This window comes from Colossoma macropomum, unplaced genomic scaffold (assembly GCF_904425465.1).
Source record: "Colossoma macropomum unplaced genomic scaffold, Colossoma_macropomum, whole genome shotgun sequence".
Taxonomy (NCBI): domain Eukaryota; kingdom Metazoa; phylum Chordata; class Actinopteri; order Characiformes; family Serrasalmidae; genus Colossoma; species Colossoma macropomum.
In genome coordinates, this window is record NW_023494802.1 from 41,242,611 (window position 1) to 41,265,003 (window position 22,393).

The 22,393-nt window shown below is 36.0% G+C and overlaps 1 protein-coding gene across 1 annotated transcript in view; it reads right to left on the reverse strand.

Annotated features, from left to right (window-relative positions):
- LOC118822939 overlaps positions 1-22,393 on the reverse strand; it is a 47,848-nt gene that overhangs the window by 24,370 nt on the left and 1,085 nt on the right. The window contains exons 2-17 of the mRNA XM_036592265.1: positions 20,461-20,612; positions 19,994-20,068; positions 17,815-19,597; positions 16,997-17,167; positions 15,369-15,545; positions 15,003-15,176; positions 12,966-13,139; positions 12,753-12,872; positions 11,930-12,103; positions 10,888-11,061; positions 8,320-8,493; positions 8,030-8,203; positions 6,500-6,673; positions 5,491-5,664; positions 5,242-5,412; positions 4,688-4,861 (exon numbers count right to left, since the gene is read on the reverse strand). Coding sequence (XP_036448158.1) covers positions 4,688-4,861; positions 5,242-5,412; positions 5,491-5,664; positions 6,500-6,673; positions 8,030-8,203; positions 8,320-8,493; positions 10,888-11,061; positions 11,930-12,103; positions 12,753-12,872; positions 12,966-13,139; positions 15,003-15,176; positions 15,369-15,545; positions 16,997-17,167; positions 17,815-19,597; positions 19,994-20,068; positions 20,461-20,593 — 4,196 coding nt within the window. The 5' untranslated portion in view covers positions 20,594-20,612. The remainder of the gene's footprint in view (positions 1-4,687; positions 4,862-5,241; positions 5,413-5,490; positions 5,665-6,499; positions 6,674-8,029; positions 8,204-8,319; positions 8,494-10,887; positions 11,062-11,929; positions 12,104-12,752; positions 12,873-12,965; positions 13,140-15,002; positions 15,177-15,368; positions 15,546-16,996; positions 17,168-17,814; positions 19,598-19,993; positions 20,069-20,460; positions 20,613-22,393) is intronic.

The window sequence follows — 22,393 nt, forward strand, 5'->3', positions numbered from 1 at the left end:
AACCCTAATGAGGCCCAGCATTGAGCACTCCCTAAAAGGGGGCTAGACACGCCTATGGTACTGCAAAATATTCTCAGGTGTCTAGTGATTCTATGAGTATCCATAAAAATACAGTTCAGTTCTGTAGCCAATAGATGTTTTCCAGAGAGAAGTTTCTGGAACAGGTGGTGTCTTCTAATACTCCTGGTAGCCAATCGCAGTAAATGTGGGGCCAGCCCTCTTAAATTTGTGCATGGTCTTCTACTGTGTGATTTTGATTTTACTGTCAATCAGTTACAATATACACAAAATACTAAGATTGTACAAATACAAACAAAATACAGAATTTGCATAGTTGGAATGATCCATGTTGTCCATCCCCTCTGGGAATGTGTGCAGTGATTTCACTTTAAAATCTGCAGAAGTCTTCCTGGGCAGCACACATTCATGCATCTTCTGCTGGAAGCCACTTCACATGTCCCATCCAGTAAGATGACATCAAAAAATCAGTTTCTGGGTCACAGAGAAGAGAAGCATTGGTAGGAAAAAGCAGTAACTTCTGTATGATTTCACACTCTTCTCATAACTCTCTGAGTGTTGGGTCATTGGTCATGATGTCAACATGTCATTTTGTTTGTTACTGAAAGAACTATTGATGATGTTTTCCATGCATGTAGCCTACCTAAACATTTCCCGTTAAGTGCGATGTGGCCAGGCACTGTAAGACAAAAACAAAACAAAACAGAGTATTTAGACATTGACATACAGTCACAAAAGAAAGGTCAATCTTTAAATATGCAGTAACACTAGGCCTCTGGCTTATAAACTACATTGCTTGGGAAATATGTTTCAGAGCAGGGTCATCAATGGAACAAATGTCTTTAGCTCAAGAGTCCTTATGTCAATACAATATGATTTATTTCTTAAGACATATGTATTATTGTGAAAACACGCATTAGCTGTTCATAAACATCCCAGGTATTGCTTTAGAAATGTGTTATTCAGTGCTCATCCATGAATTTTGAAGTCTGTATGTTGGGAGCCTTAAAATAGTGCAACCAAATATTCTGTAAAATAAAATTAAACATACACACACACACACACACACACACACACACACACAAACGAAACAACAACAACAATAAAATACTTCTTAAAGATCTCAAGAGCAAAGAACTAGGTATGTGTATCATATTGTCTTGCCATGTCTTTGTTTCTGCCTCTGTCTGCCTTTCTTTACCTTTCCTCGTCTGTCTTGCCAGGTGTTTTTATTATTGTTTTGGTCTCTGTCTCCTCATTTGTCCTGCCTCCTTGTCATCTGTCTCACCTGTGCATAATCTGTAGCCCCACCATCTCATAATCCCCAAACGTTTCTGGATTGTTCCATGTGCATTTATACTCCTGGTTGTTTGTCTTGTGCCCAGGATTTTGTTTCTCAGGCTTCATGGTTTCTTCATTGTAGTTTTGCATTTTAGACTTTTGTTTTCTTTCTGTGTTTTGTTCTATAGTATTCTTTCTTTGTTCTGTTATCTTTGTGGATCTTTTGTTTGTCATAGATTTCAATAAAGCTAAGGACTTGCACTTGCATCCTGCCTCTTTGTCTCCCTCCATGTTACATAATGTAGCGAGGCAGCTTTTGTTTCTTATCAGCCAAAGACATGAAATCCTCTGATGTTCACCAGGTACCAGCTATTAGCTTACAAATAAAATTGTTTACAAAATAACTCAAAATTTATGTTTAAGTAACTTGCTGTGATTATTTTAATCATTCATTACACTGATGGTTAAATGTCTTTTACTGTTTCTGTTATCCTTTTTTCATTTTCCATTTTGTATTTGTTTGTTTTTATATTACACTATTTTCTTTCTTTACATTACTGTCTATTTTATAATATATTTAATTAACATACTCTGATAATATTGATTTTATTACTTGACATTTGTCTTGTTGTGTTTTGTGTGAGAGTTTAAAGTGCTTTAGTGTAAAAATAGAAATAGTCACAAACACAGAACAATTACATTTAGATATTGTAAAAGTCTTATATATTTGTTTTAGATTTAAAAAAAAATTTAATTGTTCTGGGTTTCTATGAAGTTAAATTTGTGCCAAAAGTTTCAAGTCAATGCTAAAATCCACAAGCAAAATATTGAGTACAAAAATGTCCAAATACAAATAATGACAGTTAAATCAAGCTTATTTTTTCAAAAAGATTACTACTCATTTTAAAATAAATGTATTACCCCTGTTACTAGTTGCTTTATTTTTTTAAATTTCCTGATTTTTCTTATGTTTTTTGCTTCTGGAATTGCTTCTTTTGCTTCTGACTTTTGGCAGACTTTTGAAGAGGATGTTCACATTTGCAATTATGGCATTTGGCAGATACTCTTATCCAGAGTGACTTACAATTTGATTATATTTACACAGGTAGGCAAAGGTAGTGTTAAGAGTCTTGCTCTAGGATTCTTGTTGGTATAGTGTAGGGTGCTTGCCCAGGCAGGGGGTTGCATCCCAGTCCACAGCGAAGAAGGCAGAGGTGTTACCCACTACACTGTACCAATCACCACCCGTTCACCTGCACTTTCTATTGGTCAACTGATTTGGAGTGATAGGTCTTCTGACACATAGACACTCACATGAACTGCCCCCAGCATGTTGGAACATGTCATACTGAGTGCTGCCTTGGGTGCAGCACTGCACTGGCATTTCTTATATTATGATCAGTGTCTTTTTCCTTTTAAATTCTTAATGTAACATGTTTATGGGTTCTGTGACAAGCTGTACAGAAGGATATAACTGTTATTTTTGGCATTAACTAACATAAACTTAGTTGTTTGTGAATGAACTTTTTACCTTAAAGTTTTCAAATGGTAGTGATAGCTAGCCTAGCAGTGTTGTCTACTGCTAACTAGGTGAGCTATACTCGTAATGAAACTACCTGCACACACACACACACACACAGACACACACACACACACACACACACACACTTTTCTTCTAAGCCGCTTATCCTTCTGGGTTGTGGGGGGAGCTGGAGCCTATCCCAGCAGTCATTGGGTGGAAGGCAGGATACACCCTGGACAGGTCACAATCTATTGCAGTGCAGATAGATAGACATATACATTCCTGCTTAAATATCTACAGTTAATCACTGTATTAATGTAAAGGCAGAGATTTGAAGCAGCACATTCTGTAAACTGGCTTGCTGAAATAGAAAGCCTGTTTCAGTGATTGACATGGAGGGATTCTTTGTGTAAATACAAAAAAAAATACAAACAAAAACAAAACAACAACAACAACCCTGATATAAGAGCCTTCATAATCCCCGAATCATGGCCAATCATGACATACCAACTTTATTCTCTTTGTAGTGGTTAAACATTACCATCTCATGCCTGATCAGTGCATGGAGGGCTCAGTAATTAGTTAATGAGCTGGATCAGGTGTTACAAGGCAAGGAATGGTTGAAATTATACTGAGCTGTAGGTTGCCAGAAGGAGGATTAAGAAACACTGACTTAAAGGGTAGCAAAGCTTGCCTAGTTAGCCCTTTAGTGGACACTGCTAGGCTAGTTTGTGCTAGCAGCTGCAAAGCCAAATGTTTGTATAGCTTCAATAAGCAGCTAAGTTTATCTAAGATACTTCAATTTCCAAAGTATTTTTTTTTACACAGCTTGATGTTTGTGTCGGTGCAATCCTTTCTGACAATCTACTCTCAGTTCAATGCACTCCTCCATGTTTGAGGCAGAACACAGCTCATGGAATGGGTGTGGCTGTATGTTCAGAAGACCTGTCACTCCAAATCAGTTGACCAATAGAAAGTGCAATTGAACGTCCTCTTCTAAAATCCTCCCATGTTAAAAATTGCCAAAAGTCAGAGGCAAAAGAAAGAATCCAAAAGCAGTAGTGCAGAAACTGGCAAAATAAGTAATACATTTATATCAGAATATTAGAAAATGAGTGGTCTTTTTGAAAAATTAATTTTGATTTAAATGCTGTTATTTGTATTTGTAATATATGTTGGATATTTTGATACTTAATATTTTGCTTGTGGATTTATTTGAAATGAAAATGAAAATGATTGACACTCTTTCCTGGCTTCAGTTTGAACTCTCACACAAAGCACAACCGTTATTTTTCACTGAGCATGCTGATTAGTTGATTAGCACATCAGTTTGTGTATGTGTGCATGTATATGTGCATGCATATGTGTGTGTATCAGAGGAGTAGTCAGAATTATATTTTGAGGGGACCTGGTGATGGGTGTGGGGGGCAGCTAGGAAGCATTATCTCTCACAGGCACCACTGTAGAGAACATGACCACCAATTAGACAACTCATAGCTAAATCATTAGGACATGACCCATTCCATTACTACAAACAGGGGGGAAACATTTTTGAATATTAAACAATACACATGATTGCTTACCTCATATTTATGTTAATGTTAGTTTCTATAAGAACTGACAGCATACTACAGTGAGTAAAGACTATTTAACCACAGTCCTATCCTATCCTAATAGTTAAAAACTGTGGTTTCACTTGACCCTTTTCACAGTATTGAACTTTCTTTACCATGTCTCTCTCTTTCACATGCACACAAAGTATGAATGAATTCTAAATGTTAAAACAGTGTTTGTGTGCCCCACATCAAATATTTAGAAAATGTATTTACTCCATGTGTGTAACAAGACAGTAACTCAGCAACTCACTCTAGTTTCTCCAGTTTACAATGTGGATCCTCTAGTAGATCAGAGAGCTCCTTCACTCCTGATTCTCCTAGTTCATTCCAGTCCAGATTCAGCTCTCTCATATAGGAGGGGTTTAATTTCAAAGCTGAAGCCAGAGCAGCACAGCCTTCATCTGTGATACTGCTCTTTTCCAACCTACAGAAAGATGAAGAAAAACTTCACACATGCACAGCGCACCACACACAGTTGAGCACAGATTAAAAAAGAAAAAGAGTGAAGGAACCAAGAAAGTCTCCCTTGCCAGGCACAGCCCCACTGGAACCCAGGGCTTTACTAGCAACTTAATTTTCAATGTAAGGCTCTGTTCAGTCTATCTAAAATTTATGAATTCCTTCACCTTTCCTGCAGTGGATTTGTAACCTTGTAACCTTCTAATATATATGTTTTTGAACATGATTTTATATCATTGAAACAGCTGATTCCACATTTCTAAGATTATTCAAAACACACTCACATTGCTATATATAGTATGTTTGTGTAGATGTGTGTGAGATGTGTGAGTGTGATAATCTTACTCTAGCTTCTCCAGTTTACAATGTGGATTTTCCAGTCCAGCACAGAGCAGCTTCACTCCTGAATCCTGCAGTTCATTCTTACTCAGGTCCAGCTCTCTCAGGCCTGAGTTTGAACTGAGAGCTGAGGCCAGAACAGCACAGCTTTCTGCTGTAAGATTACATTTGCACAGCCTAGAACAGAAATGATTTTAGAACATGCACCCACAATCACAAATACAGAACACATTGTAGGTGGGTGAATGATCATACCTCAGTGTCTCCAGTTTACAGTATGGATTTTCCAGTCCAACAGAAAGCAGCTTCACTCCTGAATCCTGCAGCATATTGCTACTCAGGTCCAGCTCTCTCAGACATGTGAAGTTTGAGCTGAGAGCTGAGGCCAGAACTGCACAGCTTTTCTCAGTGAGTTTACAATTCCACAGCCTGGGAAGTATATATGCATGGTATTCAAGAAGCAGTTATCTGACATTTAAACCAACCATGATATAACTAATATAGTTATAGAACAAATATAATGGTAGGTGTTTTAGCATAAACTCCTCACTGGAGGCTTCTTGGAAGCCCTTTAACTAGGTCAAACCAAAACAAAAATTTTGTTTCTTTTCAGCAGTTCTGATCTAGATTTTTCTTGTTTTATCCCAGTCTTGCATCATAAACCTATTACATTTCAGTTTTAGCTCATGGACAGATGAACAATCATTCTCATAAGAAATTCTTGGATACAGAACATAATTTATGATTCCTTCAAATAAAATCAAGATATCCAGGTTCTGATGCAGCAAAACATCAGGTTTCTGATGGTAAACTTTAATATTAGTGAGTCTGTATTCAGCAGGGTTGAATCTCATATTCAGTTAAATTTGGGTTCATCTGTTGCTTGAGTTTTTACATAGTTGACTTGTAAAACAATAATAATTTTAATGTTGTGTTTTATGTTTCATATTGTTCTCTTTGTCTAATATAAAATTTTCTGAGTGTTCACTGTGACATATATTCAATTATAGAGAAAACCAAATGCTGGAGAAAACTATAAATACATTTTCCTGCCACTGTAGCTCCAAAACTCATATAAACTGATGTCAGAAAAATGTTCCAGAAACATGTCCTGTTATTACAAGTATGGGATATCTGTGTGTGTGTGTGGGTGTCTTGTGTGAGTATGCTTTGTGTGTGTGTGTGTGTGTGTGTGTGTGTGTGTGTGTGTGTGAGAGAGAGAGAGAGAGAGAGAGAGAGAGAGTGTAAAGAGACTAACTCTTACTTCAGTTTCTCCAGTTTACAGTGTTGATCCTCCAGTAGAACAGAAAGCAGCTTCACTCCTAAGTCTGTTATATTATTGTGGCCCAGATTTAGCTCTCTCACATGTGAGGGGTTTAGTTTCAAAGCTAAAACCAGATCAGCACAGCCTTTCTTTGTACAAAAACAGTATGCCAGCCTGTGGAAAGAAGGAGAAAAAAATCCTTCTGCTTACACTCCAACTTAAATGTGCACATATAGATTAAAGTCAAAATATGAACTTTATTACATTTGAAAACTTTTGCTAAGATAAATAAATGCAGAAGCATATATATATATATATATATATATATATATATATATATATATATATAAACATTTTACAAAGTAAGGTTCTCAAACTCTTTATCAAACATTGGAAATATTCAGGTTTAACTAGGGAAACCCTACTTTTTTCATTGAAACATTGATACTTCATGATTTGTCACTCAAGCACTAATTGTATAATTCTAGTGTGTTTCCTACACTCAAAATACAATTTGTCAAGGGCCAAAAGCTTGACTGCCATCATGGTCTCTGAACTTTTTTGATAAAGCTGAAAGGACAAAAGCCCCAAATTCTGCATGTTACAAACAGCAGTGCTTTTGATTGATTGTTGCAATTTAATTGCAACTTAAACCTCAGCCCTTACACATATATAATTTTCTGACATAGAAAAGAGTAGGAAAGTTTACTATGAACAATTTGGACAACAGAAAGTATATTTTGGAAAAGGCTTATAGTTTGGATGCTATATTTTGTGCATGATAAAGGAGAGGCATGCCATTTATGTGACATGCTTTAGTTAATACCATAGATGGCTTTCTTCTATATGGTTAGCTTAAAATATCAATAGACTCTGTAAGGCCCTCATTAGCTAAGTTAGCTTAAAACCACTGTATGCAGCACCAAGTTGACAACATTGTGCTTGCTTTCACATGTCCTCAAAGCACATCATTTGAATATCTGGAGCTTCAAATTTAATGTACATTTCAAGGAACATGCTAATGATGATTAGTAATAATGGAATATGCTTAGATTGCTAAGCAGTGATTGGAGGATAAAATGAAGCAGACTTTGAGGAAAGATGTGGAGAGTATTTGGATCATCATCGGCTGAAATACAATGACCAATCAGTTCATTTTTCCACTTTGGTTTTCACCAAAACCACAGCTGTTTTGATTTTCTCATAACTGCTTGTGGGAGCCCCCTAGTGGTTCGGGCTCCTGGGCACATGCCTATAAAACCCATTGGATGACCCAGGCCTATCTCTGTGCCAATGTACAGCACCTGGCACCAGCTAGTCTTCCATTAGTCACCTATTTTTCTGAAATAAACTTTCAAACGATTAAATTAACACTACAAATTAGAGCTGTGCTTTTTATAACATCAAAAGCTTTTATAAATATTACTAGCATGGGTAATAGAAATCTGCTTCATGTTAGCCGGCTGATAAAGTGTGTGTGTGTGTATGTGTGTGTAAACTGCTTCAATAGTGAGAAAAGGATGATTTTACCGCAGTCCTTCCAGTTTACAGTTTTGATGCTCCAGTGCAGCAGAAAGCAGCTTAATTCCTGAATCATCCAGGTTATTAGCACTCAAGTTAAGTTTTCTCAGACTTGAAGAGTTTGATATAAGAACTGGGGCCAGAACTGCACAGCTTTCCTCTGTAAGACTACATCTACACAGCCTTGGAGAGAAATGATATTGTAGAACCATATTATGTATGTGGGTGATTCATAGCCACAATAAGAAAGTAATGAATCACAAATACAAAACACATACTATGTTGGCAAGTGATCTCACCTCAGTGTCTCTAGTTTACATTGTGGATTCACCAGTGCAGCAGAGAGCAGCTTCATTCCTGAATCCTCCAGTTCGTTGAAACCCAGATCCAGCGATCTCAAACTTGAGAACTTTGAGCTGAGAGCAGAGGCCAGAACTGCACAGCTTTTCTCGGTGAGATTACACTCACACAGACTGGAAGAGTAATAATATATCAGAACACTATCATCTCTTTTCATACTATTTCTCTCTAGATAGACTGCATTAATATTTAGGTTTTAGATGGCTCGTACTCAGGAATATGTTGAAATGTTTAATAAATTATAGTGTAATCTCACATTTTATTTTAAACCAAATCAGTAATGTCTTTTGTACATAAAACATGAAAATACACCACATCATACACAACAATCTTGAGTAACATTTTGATGATTTTGTACATTCACATGTGATCTTAGGGATTCAAAGGGAGTCGAATGAATGCAATTAAGTTTAGCCTGTTGTCAATGGCAACCAGAGGAATTGGCCCAGAAGACAATATTTTATTGGTTGGATTTATTGGCCAGCTTCAAAACCACCACAGAAAATATCATTGTTGTTATATTCAGTGATTTCTTTCTCCTTGATGTTAATGATGATGCATAACCAAGTGAAACTAAATGAGATGTGCTGTTTTAATAAAAATATAGAGATTTATAGATTCACTTATATTGTTTATTTGAACAATGCAAACTTGCTGTATAAAATACATCTTTCCCTATAGCTCATAACACCATATATTTGTCTATAGCAAGCAGAGTGTGGTTTTGTCCAGGCTTATGGTCAAATGACTTTAGTTATTGAACTTAAATGGATAACATTTTACATTAAAATGTTGCAAAATAATTAATAATTGTGTTAATAAGTAATTAAATTCTTATTGTTTACATATTAGTTGAGTATTCATTTAGCATTTATTAATGAGCTACTTGGTAATTAGTAATTGACTACACTTTAATTGATAGTTTTGTTGGTTTTTAGTTCATAGTTTAATTAGTGTAGAAATGTATTGCTCTGTAATGTGTTTAGTGCTGTGTTTCATGTCATTGTATTCTGTATTGTGTGTGCCTGTACTGTGTATTTAGAACATTCTCTTCCACCTGTTCTTGTTAATCTCTACATGGTCATATCTGTCACACCTGTCACTTGTCATGTATAGGCTGGGCCTAATCTTGGCATCAGTCTAGCTATAAAACTGCATCAGCCCATTGTCTTACAGGCTGGCTAGGAGTCTGGTACCTGTGCGCAAGAAATTAACTTCCCTTCTCCAGACATCAGGCTGGTTCCCCTGGTACCATTAGGGTTTGGCTTCTTCATTACTCACTAAATGTGTACTAACATCTGTTTATTACACTGACAATGAACTGAAAAAAATAGTTATGAGTTAGTCCCTTTAATTATTTGTTCATTAATTTACTGATTTGTTACTATTAATTAATTTCAACTTTGTATAGCCCTTCCAGTAAAGTGATCCTTTTTACTACAAATTAGACCACAAACTCATCATTAAGACTTGAGTAATTACAATATCTTGTTTTTGTGTGTCTATGAGTAAAGTGAATAATGCACACATTATCAATTAACATTTAATCTAAATGATCCTACACAATAAACTAAACAAATCAAGAACAATTCCTTTATAACAAGTCCTTCACACTTGCACACCTCATCCAATGATGGGTTGTTCAGGGATTCAAGAGTGGGCTTTTCATAGTATCACTCTAAAAAGAACACTTTTGGCCCCTTTAAATTTAAGATATAAGATAATAACATCATAGAAATTGTCTATATGTGCATATTTCATACTGTTGCTAATAAGGGAAAATCTTTGCATATGTCTTTGAATGAGCAGCCAATGATTTAAGCTTAGCCAGTTTGTCCATGTAAGATTTTACTGTGATTTACAGTGAGTAAAGGCTGTTGACTGTTTTTAATCATGATTTCATAATATAATTAGTATAGTAGTGAAGACCATCACTTCACTAGGAGGAACACACACAAAAAATATAATGGTTAAGTAATATAAATGTTAATTAATGGTAAAATGCAAAGACAGCTCTGAGCACAGTGAGGCAGCTGAATATGTGGAGGTGAAGGAAGGAGTTGAAAAATCAGTAGATGACTTAACAGATAAAATAACCAGACCAACTCATAAGCACTAGTTAGTTCCCAGGTTAATTCTTTACATGAGTAAACAGACGCGTCAGTCCATATCAGTGTAATAAGCACCAGTTAGCACAGTTAACTAATAACAAACAAAACTGTCAATTAAAAGTGTAGTTAATTACTAATTTTAAATTACACATCAGTAAGTAAATGATACCTAATGCTTAATGAATTTTATCCATATGTAAATAAAGAGCAGGTAATGACTTTTTAAAAATATAATATTCAATTTATGACACTTGATGTATAGTAATCTTTTCTTATACACACACTCACACACACACTCAAACACAGATGTATTTTAAAGATTACTCAGAAAACTTCTCCTGTATGTTTTTGTCAGATGTGTGAATGATCTGCATCTGCATAGTGAGATGATCTTACTCCAGGTGCACCAGTTTACAGTGTGGATTCTCCAGTCCAGCAGAAAGCAGCTTCACTCCTGAATTCTGCAGTTTATTGTTACTCAGAATCAGCGCTCTCAATCTTGAGGCGTTTGAGCTGAGAACTGAGGCCAGAACTGCACAGCTTTTCTCTGTCAGATTACAGTCAAATAGCCTGGAAGAGAAATGGTAAAATATTAGAAACCATGTAATTTCTCTCCCCCCCCCTCTCTCTCTCTCACACACACACACACACACACACACACACACAGTTGTGTTGTCTTGTCTAAAATGTTATATACTACGGACTAGGAAATTTGAAAATGAACTGAAAAAAATCTGAAATGTCATTAAGAAAAGGGTAACAGAAACTGTGGAAGTCCAGGCAAGAAATGTCCAAGAGAACACTCAGATAGAACTGCTTATATACTGGCCAGAAAGACAAATTCCTATGACAGCAAAAGACTAGCATGAAGGTTAGATGACACAGGAATGGTGATGCACTGTTCTACTTTGTAGTGTACCTTGCATCAATATGATCTCCATGTCTCAGAAGGAAACCTTACTTTTGACTTGATTACAAAACACAACATATGAAATATGTAAAACAACAACTGGATAAGCCAGAGACATTTTGCAAATACTGTGGACTGATGAAGTAAAAATGTAATCAAGATGTCAGAGATCAGACCCAGTATTTCACAGAGATGTATGACACATTGTATTGTATATGCCATATTGTAGGAAGCTTAGCTTCACTAGATTAGTACAGATTTTGAAGTTTGTTTATATTTCAAATTGTTGTGAAGATATTTAAATTTAGAAGCAAAGAAGCAGGCTAACCTGGTTGTGTTATAAACATGGTAAGGGCTTTTATCAAAGTAGGGTCCAAGTTTTATCCCACCCATAATTTTTTACGCCCCACATTGTGACTGTTAACACAATGCACAAGCCTTGTCAAAATGTTTTCCACATATACAACTCTTTTATGTGCATTTCTGTGAGAGAGATTTGCATCAACGGTGAGAAAGTAATGAACCCACCTCAGTGTTTCCAGTTTACAGTGTGGATTCTCAAGTCCAGCAGAGAGCAGCTTCACTCCTGAATCCTCCAGTTGATTCAAACTCAGAACCAGATATTTCAGAATTGAGGACTCTGAGCCGAGAACTGAGGCCAGAGTTGCACAGCTTTCCTCTGTGAGATCACAATTAGTCAACCTTGGAGAGAAAATAGAATCTCAGACATGGGCGCACAGTTGTGTAAACATAAATGAATAATGTGTGTTGAAGATAAGCTAAGGTAGACATGCAAGCATAGAAAATGGAAACTCATTACATGAGCAGGTTAGGTTAACACTTTTATCATAGTAAGCAATGATGAGCAGGAAGTTACAACAGTAATTAAGAAATTAATTAGTGTTCCTTTAATAAAAGTGGACAGTGAACTTAAGGTGACCCAGAAACACTTGCAGGTTGTTTTTTGTTGGTAAAGAGACTGGATAATTGCTGTCATATTGCTCAGAAATTTGAGGGACATTGATGCTCAGGGCTTTTGGATAGATACGCACGCTGATGTTCTGCAGTGGTACCAAAAGTGTGTTGTGTGATATAGCCAAGGATACTCAACCATAGTCAAGTATTCAAATTTAAGGGATATTTACTAGTGTTTAATCTTAATCAGATTTTGCCATTTTACACAGAAGTTCATGATGTCATCAGGAAATAAAGGTTTTTTTTTCTTTTTTTGCCTTCCTTTAGTTTCTTCAGTTTTCTTTCTTAAATAACTTTACTGACATAGTCTGAGTTACTTACTTTGGTTGGCAAAAATTATAAATAAAATAAAAAAAACACGTAGCTAATAACTCACTGTAGTTTTTCAAGTTTGCTTCGTGGATCCTCCAGTAAATCAGACAACTGCTTCACTCCTGAGTGTCCTAGTTTATTGCCAGCCAGATTTAGTTCTTGCAGGTGCAGCGTATTACATAGCCTGTTGATAAATATAGTAAAACCTTTAAATCTGTTTATCCTCCTGTGCTTGATCTTGTATTATGTGTAAACAGACAGTTATTCAGTCACACACAATAGTTTCTTTAGTTTATAGTGGGGATCCTCCAGCAGATCAGTGAGCTTCTTGTCTCCTTCCTCTCCTAGTTTATTGTACTTTAGATTCAGCTCTCTAAGGTGTGAAGGGTTTGATTCTAGAGCTTTGACCAGAGCCTCACAGCCTGCTTCTGTAATACTGCAGCATTCCAGCCTGTAGAGAGAAGGAGAAAAAAAATACTCTTACAGGTCAAAATTTACATATATATATATATATATATATATATATATATATATATATATATATATCTTTGTTTTTTGAAGAAAAACTAACCAAAAATTTACAGAAGGAAAAACAGTTTCAACTTTGTATGGAAGTTAATGGATCAAGAATTGCAAATAATTTGGACCATTTCTGTTGGTCTGTTCATCATGAAATTTGAACATAATTCAAAGGGTATCTGGATTTTTCAATTTTTTACCTATAAAAACATTATTTGACAAGAATGGGCAGACATACAAGGCATGACAGCAACAATATACACATTATGTAAGTAAAAACCCAAATAAACCAGCCCAGAGCTTAATCCACAGAATACTCCTTAAAAGATCAAATGTAAAATGAAGGCAGAAAATTTGCATATATTAATGTTGAAAAGCAAAACAATATAAGAATACAAGTTCGTAGAGATTAATTTGGTGCTGTATAGGCCAAACTGTGAGAAGCATACCCTCTTTGGTATGATAAGGCATTGTGTTTTTTATTCAAGTTCATGTGAAATGTACCTAGTACCATGTGGTAGGTCAACCAACCTCTGTGGCTGTTTTATCTCTGGTTATTTTATTGGACTAATTAGCTGTTTATTTGTACCTCCTTTCTTTTTGTTGATTTGGGGGCAGGGAGTAAGAGAGGAACAGGACTAGCAGAAGGAGGAAAGAAATGATAAGAGAATTGCAGGCAACATTGCTTTTGTATTTTGCCAGTTCTTTTATTTTGAATGTTTTAGATCCAACAAGACCTACTGATAGTGTTGTTGGATCTATATGGTGAGTAGACAGATTCTACTCATAACTGTGGTATTTTGATGCCCAAGTGAAGGAGTTAAAAGAAAAAAACAGAGTTAACATTACAGTTATCTCATGCAGCTCATATCCATGTTGTGCTCCACTCAGTAGTTTTAGCAGCAACAGCAGCACATTAAAACAAGAGGCTGGCGTTTGCTAATTTAAGTACTGTAACGCAAGTTTAACCCTGGTGTGTGCTTTCATGGACCATCATGCCATTAAGATAGTGGAATGAGCTACCAGGGAAACACTTGTGGTTCCTCTGAGTGCAACGAATGTGTAATGCTAACTGGATAGCACCACAGGCTACCAGGAGACACCTATTGTTCCTCTGGCTTCATGGGAGCATACATGCCCACCTCTTCCAGTGCCTCGTCCACACAATATTGTCGTAGTATTGCAACCGCTTATCCCCTCCTCTTTTTCCCACCAAACTCTGACTCCTGGAAATACTGTGAGTACTGTTAACCATTTTGAAACACTTGATCACAAGGTTTTGTTTATCTTATTCTATTTTGGTGAGGTCAAATTGAAACTTAATGCATTTTGAGCATTGATGTCTTGTTCAGGCTTTAAGAAAATATATTCCCATTAAAAGATTCTCAACTGTTAAAAAAATTATTCTGAGGTGCATTTGTTATACCAAGCTGAGCTGTTAAGTGTTAGCTAATTCATTGAGTTACATTGGGTACTAAAAAGGAAGCCTGTTGTTTACTTAAAACTGTTTGACTATACCTGGGCTAGTCATGTTTTTCTATTATTATTTGTTGTTTTCTTCCATTTGAAGCAATTTTTAAGATACTGTTCAGTAAACCTGCCACGTAATTACAGCATAAGCTTCAGGGCTCACTTTTAACTAGTAGGCCTCCAATTTAATCTATCTATTATGCTGTTTCTGAGAGCCTTTTAAAAATTCAAGTTTATTGTATCCTTAAGCCTTGACTTGAAATTCTAATTTTCAAGTACCTAAAACTTTGCCATATTACTATATGTCTGCAAATGCATAACTCACAGAAGTTTTTCCAGTTGACATTGTGGATCCTTCAGTAGATTAGAGAGTTCCTTCACTCCTAAGTCACTTATATTATTCCAGTTCAGATTCAGTTCTCTCAGGTGTGAAGGGTTTGACTTCAGAGATGTAACCAGAGCAACACAGCCTTCCTCTGTAATACTGCAGTTATACAGTCTGCAGAAAGATAAAAACTCCTCAAACATACAGATTAACACACATTTATGTTATCTCAATTATCTTGGGAGATAAATATTTTTTGATAGTTCTGATATATAACTGAGTGTCTTGGAACATGACAGTTGTTGTATAGGTTAGTATGTTTTTACTACTGAATTACTGTATTAATCGTAAATGTTTATGACTCACTGTAGTTTCTCCAGTTTACACCGAGGATCCTCTAGCAGATAAGAGAGCTCCTTTACTCCTGACTCTCCTGGTTTATTGTTGTTCAGATTCAGCTCTCTCAGGTATGATGAGGGGTTTGATTTCAGAGCCTTAACCAGAACAGTCCAACCTTCACTTGTAAAGCTGCAGCTTTCCAGCCTGCAGAAGGAGCACAAATCCTCATATTCTGTCAAAAAGTAATTCTGCAGCGTAATTAATATAGTACTAATTATTATATAATACTAATGAGTTAACTAGTAAGACAAAAAATACTAAGCATCACAACATTAACATTTTTCTTTGATCTTTTATTGCACATTATTTTATTTTATATTATTTTAAACATTATGGGATATATGATATGATGTGTTTTCTCTACCATCTTCCATTTAGAAAGGCTGTAGCCTTGTATGAACATCTCTGTCTTTAATAGTTGAAGAGTAACAGCATTCCTTTTAAAAATGTTCTTGTCTTCTGAGTCCAGCACCACCACTACACCCTGCTGTTTGTGTTTCATGTAAGAGGCATGTAAGCACCAAGGAAATACCAAGAAAGTGCTGAGTCCAACTACATTACACTGCAATGTCTAACAGGTTGTACGTATGAAGGTCATTATAAAATATCTCATAACTGGCACATTATTTGGAGTAACAAGGTGGAAAATATTTACACAGTAAATTTCACTGTAAGCTCCCATTTTTGTAAGAAAGCAAAAACCAGAAAAATTGGTAAGTGGCAGCCATTGGGCATTTTAATACAGTTTAGTTAGACCCTCCTGGAGCTCACCAAAATATCATATTAACCCAAAGAAATGATCTAGTATTTTGTTGATTGCACTCTTACTTACTTGATGCCTAGAACTAAGGGACTATAAAAGAGTTAGACCTACATCAATTCTTTAATGCTTACACATAAGAAAACTCTGACATTCTCAGAGACTGTTATGCACCCATCACTTTCTGTTACGCACTCATCACTTTAACTGCTCCATAAGCTCATTCTAATTGCACTACTGTTTATATTTCCACTATTTATACCCACAGACTTAAATGTCACTTTAGTGTTAATTTCAGGACCTTCTTATATTTATATTATTTTCGTATTATTCTATTTTTCCACAATTAGTGTTTATTTTTACAATTAGTCTTTAGTGTTTTTATAGTGTCTATTTAAATTCACACTTTTCCTGTTTACCGTATATTTAATGTTATTGCTACACCATGGGGTCTGAGAGTAATGCAATTTCAATACTCTGTATGTCCTGCACATATTGTAGTATTGACAATAAAGCTGACTTGACTTGACTTGAAATAAGTGGATCCAACAATAAAGCATCATACATCTTTTTTGCAGTAATAAAGACAATATATTACAGAAAACATCTCACAGAAAGCTACAAATTTACATGCTAATATGTTTAACAAATAAAACAAATTTAAGGGGGAGTCACCCCTCCCATCATGGATCATGGTTGACATGCTAAGTTCAAGTTTTTTATAAATTATGTCACAAACATAAATACATAATTAAAAACCTTAGGTCAAAGACATAATCAAATAAGCAATCAAAAATTGTGCCCTTGACCCACTATAAGCAAATCGTTATCTCACCTCAGTATTTGCAGTTTACACTCTGGACTCTTGAGGCTAGCAGAGAGCAGCTTGACTCCTGAGTCCTTCAGGTTGTTCTTACTCAAGTCCAACTTTCTCAGATTTGAGTTTGAACTGAGAGCTGAGGCCAGAGTTGCACAGCTTTTCTCTGTGAGATTACACTCACACAACCTGGGAGAGAAATTCAGAACACCCCCATATCAAACACAAATGTACATATATACACACACATTTACAACAATTATACACAAAAATTAATGCAAAACAACATTTTAAGGAATGCTATGCTAGTGACAACCACTGATGAGTAATGGGAAACAATCATGAGCAATATTATCTTTTTTAATTGAAATACTTTTAAATCCACAAAAAATGTCTCAATGACCAAGAGACACAATATTGAGATGTATTTTCCAATCTCAATAAGCATCATATGAGAACTCATTGCTACTACGTTAGCAAAACAAGATACTAAATGCAGAGTTTTCCCATAATTGTGACACATGTTGAACTAAATTTCCTTCAGTTAACCCCTTAAAATCCAAGGCTTTTTGCATACTGAGGTTTATTATTCAGTAACTACAGGGATTTTACAGCAAACTGGTTGAGCTATACTTATATTATAAAAGTGTGTAATAAAAAATTGGGCCTGTTGATAGGCCTTGGCCATTTCCGGGGTTAAACATAAGACATTTCTAATTCTCTGTGTTAGATTGAGCTAATTTACCACAAAGACATTTTATTCATGACCTTTTTTACCCTACTTTACCAAAGGTACCAATAATTATGGAGTCAAATATATAACTAAAAATGCTCACTCTGCTTTTCTGGATGCTTTTACCACTGGCAGAAGTCTCAGAAGACATTCATCTGATTTGTTATATTTTCTCAGGTTAAACTCATCCAACTCCTCTTCTGAGTTCAGTAATACAAACACCAGAGCTGACCACTGAGCAGAAGAAAGTTTAGCTCCATTGAGACGACCATTACCTCTTGTGTTTAAGTATGTTTGTACTTCCTGTACTAGAGAGTGATCATTCAGTTCATTCAGACAGTGAAAAAGGTTGATGGATTTCTCTGGAAATGGATTCTCCCTTATCTTCCTCTTGATGTACTTGATTACTTCATTCATGCTATGAGAACTGGTTGCTGTCTGTGGCAGTAAGCCTCGTAAGAGAGTCTGATTGGTCTCCAGTGAGAGCCCCAGAAGGAAACGGAGAAAAAGATCCAGGTGTCCATTCTCACTCTGTAAGGCTTGGTGCACAGCATTCTTGAGAAATGTTGTCATATTAGATTTGCTGAAAAGACCATGGATTCCAGTGACTTTTTGTTTCAAGATATTTTCATTGTTGAGGATGAAGGAGAGAAATGCATACAAAGCTGCAAGAAATTCCTGAATGCTCAGATGCACAAAGGTAAACACTTGATCTAGCTCAAATTCTTCTCTGAAAATTTGTGTGTACATTCCTGAGTGCACTGACATTTCTCTTACATTAATGCCACATTCTCTGATGTCTTCCTCATAAAAGATCAGGTTGCCTTTCTGTAGCTGCTGGAAAGCCAGTTTCCCCAGTGCCAGAATACTCTCTCTAGTCTGGTGAGGATCAATCACACATGTTCCTTGGTACTTCTGACTCCCATGCTTAGTTTGAAAGATCATGAATTGTGTGAACAGTTGTGTCAGAGTCTTGGGAATCTGTCTGCTCTCTGTTTCACCCAACACCCTCTCTAGAACAGTGGCTGAAATCCAGCAGAAGACCGGTATGTAGCACATGATGTAGAGGCTTCTTGATGACTGTATGTGTGTAATGATTTTTTCAGCATTGCTCTGATCACTGATCCTTTTCCTGAAGTATTCCTCTTTCTGTGGATCACTGAACCCTCGAATCTCTGTTACCCGGTCAACACACTCAGAAGGGATCTGATTAGCTGCTGCTGGTCGAGTGGTTATCCAGAGAAGAGCAGGATGCAGCAGATTCCCCTTGATGAGGTTTGTCAGCAGGACATCTACTGAGGTTGACTCTCTCACATCAAACAAGCTTTCATTGTTCTGGAAATCTAGAGGAAGTCGATATTCATCCAGACCATCTAAGATGAATATGACTTTGTTTTCAACATAGTCAATTAATGTTAGTATTTCTGTTTCTGGGAAAAGGCATTGAAGAAGATCGATCAGACTGAGCTTCTTCCCCTTCATCAAATTCAGCTCCCTAAAAGGAAGTGGAAATATGAAGGTGACATCCTGATTTGCTGTTCCATCAATCCAGTCCAGAATAAACTTCTGCACAGAGACTGTTTTTCCAATTCCAGCTACTCCTCTTGTGAGCACAGTTCGGATGACTTTGTCTTGTTCTGGTGATGGTTTGAAGATGTCATTGCATTTGATGGGTGTCTCCTCTGTTGGCTGTCTCCTGGATATTTCAATCTGTCTTACCTCATGTTCATTGTTGACCTCTCCACTCCCACCCTCTGTGATGTACAGTTCTATGTAGATCTCATTTAGATGTGTTATGTTTCCTTGCTTGGAAAGTCCTTCATTAATTTTCTGGAATTTCTTTTGCAATTTGGATTTGTGTTCTTGTTTTTGCTTAGCGATCAGGTCTGGAAATCAGAAGAAAAGAAACAGTAGAAATACTTTTGGAAACTGTTTGTTGTGAGGCATTTGTTACCAAGACATTTCAGGTATGCAGTGTGCAAGCTGGCAATTTTTAAATATATATATATATATATATATATATATATATATATATATATATATATATATATATATATATATATATGAAATAGGTTCACCAAATAGTGTATTTCTTTCTTAGATAATCTCATTCTTTAACTTCTAGAACACAATTCATTTTGTATTTGTTTTAGTTTTTTTGTGAAGAATGCCAGCTTTTATTCAGTAATCCATGTAGATTTAAAAACAAGAAAGAAAAAGCTAACATTTATTGCTATTCATAGAACAGACAAACAGTTCAGTATAGTGATGCCACACATTACCTTCACTGAGTTCAGCACAAGCAACAGAGCTCCCAGTTTGAGCTGTGCTGGGGTTAGCACTGGAAGCTTCATGAGCTGTAGGGAAACCACGTTTTAATTAGAACAATATTATTAAATGCATATTATATGCTATGTAAAGTTAATAAGCTGATAACAAGTTGCCAAAGAGAAAGGAATATAGAACCCCAAAGCCATTAAGTGGGATGCATTGCCTGAGAAAGGGCATGGTTTTATGAACATGTTACTGCTGTTCATTTAATGTGCAGGTCAGATATATTTCTATGTTCATATTTAAACATCAGCAAACAATGGTGTACAATTAAAAAGGAAAGTGGTGAGTGGTAAGGTGTTCATTTTTAATTTACTGCAGTGTATGAGAAGATATGCATACAGCTTAGATACAACTTTACATGCACAATAGTACAAACAGATTCACTTTTTAGTTGGTTTTATGGTGCATCACATACCTCCATGTAAATTAAATACAACTTGTCCTTGAAATAGATTTCCATGAAGCACCGGAGCACAGACAGTTCCTCCTGTCTGAGCTGTGATGTTAGTCTGGACAGCACTGGTGTGAGCTGGAGTGGAAGCATCCATCTTCTAATCAGGCAATCCTCTAAACATTGAACATAATAATAATATTATTGTTCAAGAAAAAAATTGCACTCATTAATTATTTCCTCAACAGATTCAGCTCACTAACAAAATACTGGTCAGATTCAGTTACTTGATGTGTTTATATTGCACTTATAAATTTTGAAATACACATGTGGAATAAAATGGAGCTTTTCTAGACAGAGGTACTCCTATTGTTTGTACTGAGAACATTACAGAAACTTTAGGTCATTAATAATTAAAACTTAAAAGGTCTGACTAATGTAGCAACCTTATCTTTTAAAGCTGGACTTTGCTCATTGTGCTGAAAGATTAATAAAATCTGTGGCACTAACATGGAATGCAAAATCTGTTTTGAATATCCTTTGAACTGTGTTTTTTTATAAACCAGCTTAAACTAGTTTAAACTGAGAATAAAATCAATTGAAACCTATATGCCACATCACATCAGCACTACAGAGCTCCAAACAAAGACAATGCTTGCAGTATCCACACCCCAACACTCAATATTTCCAAGCTTTTGACTGAAGAAAAGGATTCATCAGTACTTAAACCTGACAACAGTGTGAATGTATAAAATATATATTAATATTGGAAATCTACAACAGGAAGCATATTTTGTTCAGCCCTACCTAGCCCTATATGAAAAAGTAATTGCCCCTTTAGCTACTAAATCAACCAGTTAACCAAATTTAATTGACCATTGGGTTCAGTTTTACTGGCCACACCCAGGCATGATTACTGCTAGACCTGTTGAATCTAGACATCTCTTGAACACAACCTGACTGGCAATGTGAAGCAGGCCAGAAGGTAAGCAGCACATGATCCCACATTCTAAAGAGATTCAAATACAGATGTGAAACAAAGTCATTGAAATCTACCAATCTGGAAAGGGTTACAAAACCATTACTAGGGCGCTGGCATCCATGGGAGAGTTGCAAGGGGCAGAAACCTTGAAAACCCTCAAATATATCCAAATTAAAACAATTCTGCAAAAAATAGTAGACCAGATGCCTCCACAGCAATGTAAAAAATAAGTTATCACAAAGGTTTGCAGTTGCTACTGGCACAACCAGTTATTAGGTTTAAGGGGGCAGTAACTTTTTCACATGGGTGATATAGGTTTTGAATAAATTTTTATCTTCAATAAATGGAATTGACCATTTAAGAGCTACATTTAAATGTGACAAATTAGCAGAAATAGAAGTAATTGAAGAAAAAGCAAATAGTCACCCTTGTTACAGCACTAACCAAGCAAAACTTGGTCTTTTCCTTGAGTTCATTTATAAGTATTTTTATGAGTATTTTTACATCACTGCTTTAATTTTAGCTCAACAATGAGGTGTTCTGACAAAATCTGCTGCCTTGTTGAAATGTGACACCATAGTGTGTATTTACAGTTAAAGCTCTACATGAACCTGTAGGCAGGCCAGTTTGATAGCCTGAATCACACAAAGCAGAAGTCAGCTTCTTATCCGTCAACTTGTTCAAATTTACATTCATTTACATTCTGGTGCCTCAGGCCCTCGGGCACCATTTAAGGTGGAACTCTATCAGAAAACGTTACTTGCATCAATCAAGAATAATAATGTTACTGAGAGCTTTATATTACATTTATATTACATTGTTTACAAATCTGTTGATAGAGCATCATTAATTGTAGTTAATGTTTGGATATTTTCTGCCGTATTTTTAGCTATTTTCCCTGTTTTATGTGGCCATGAATCTATATCATTAACTTCTTCCTACAACAGCCATTATTACTCTAATACATAATACACA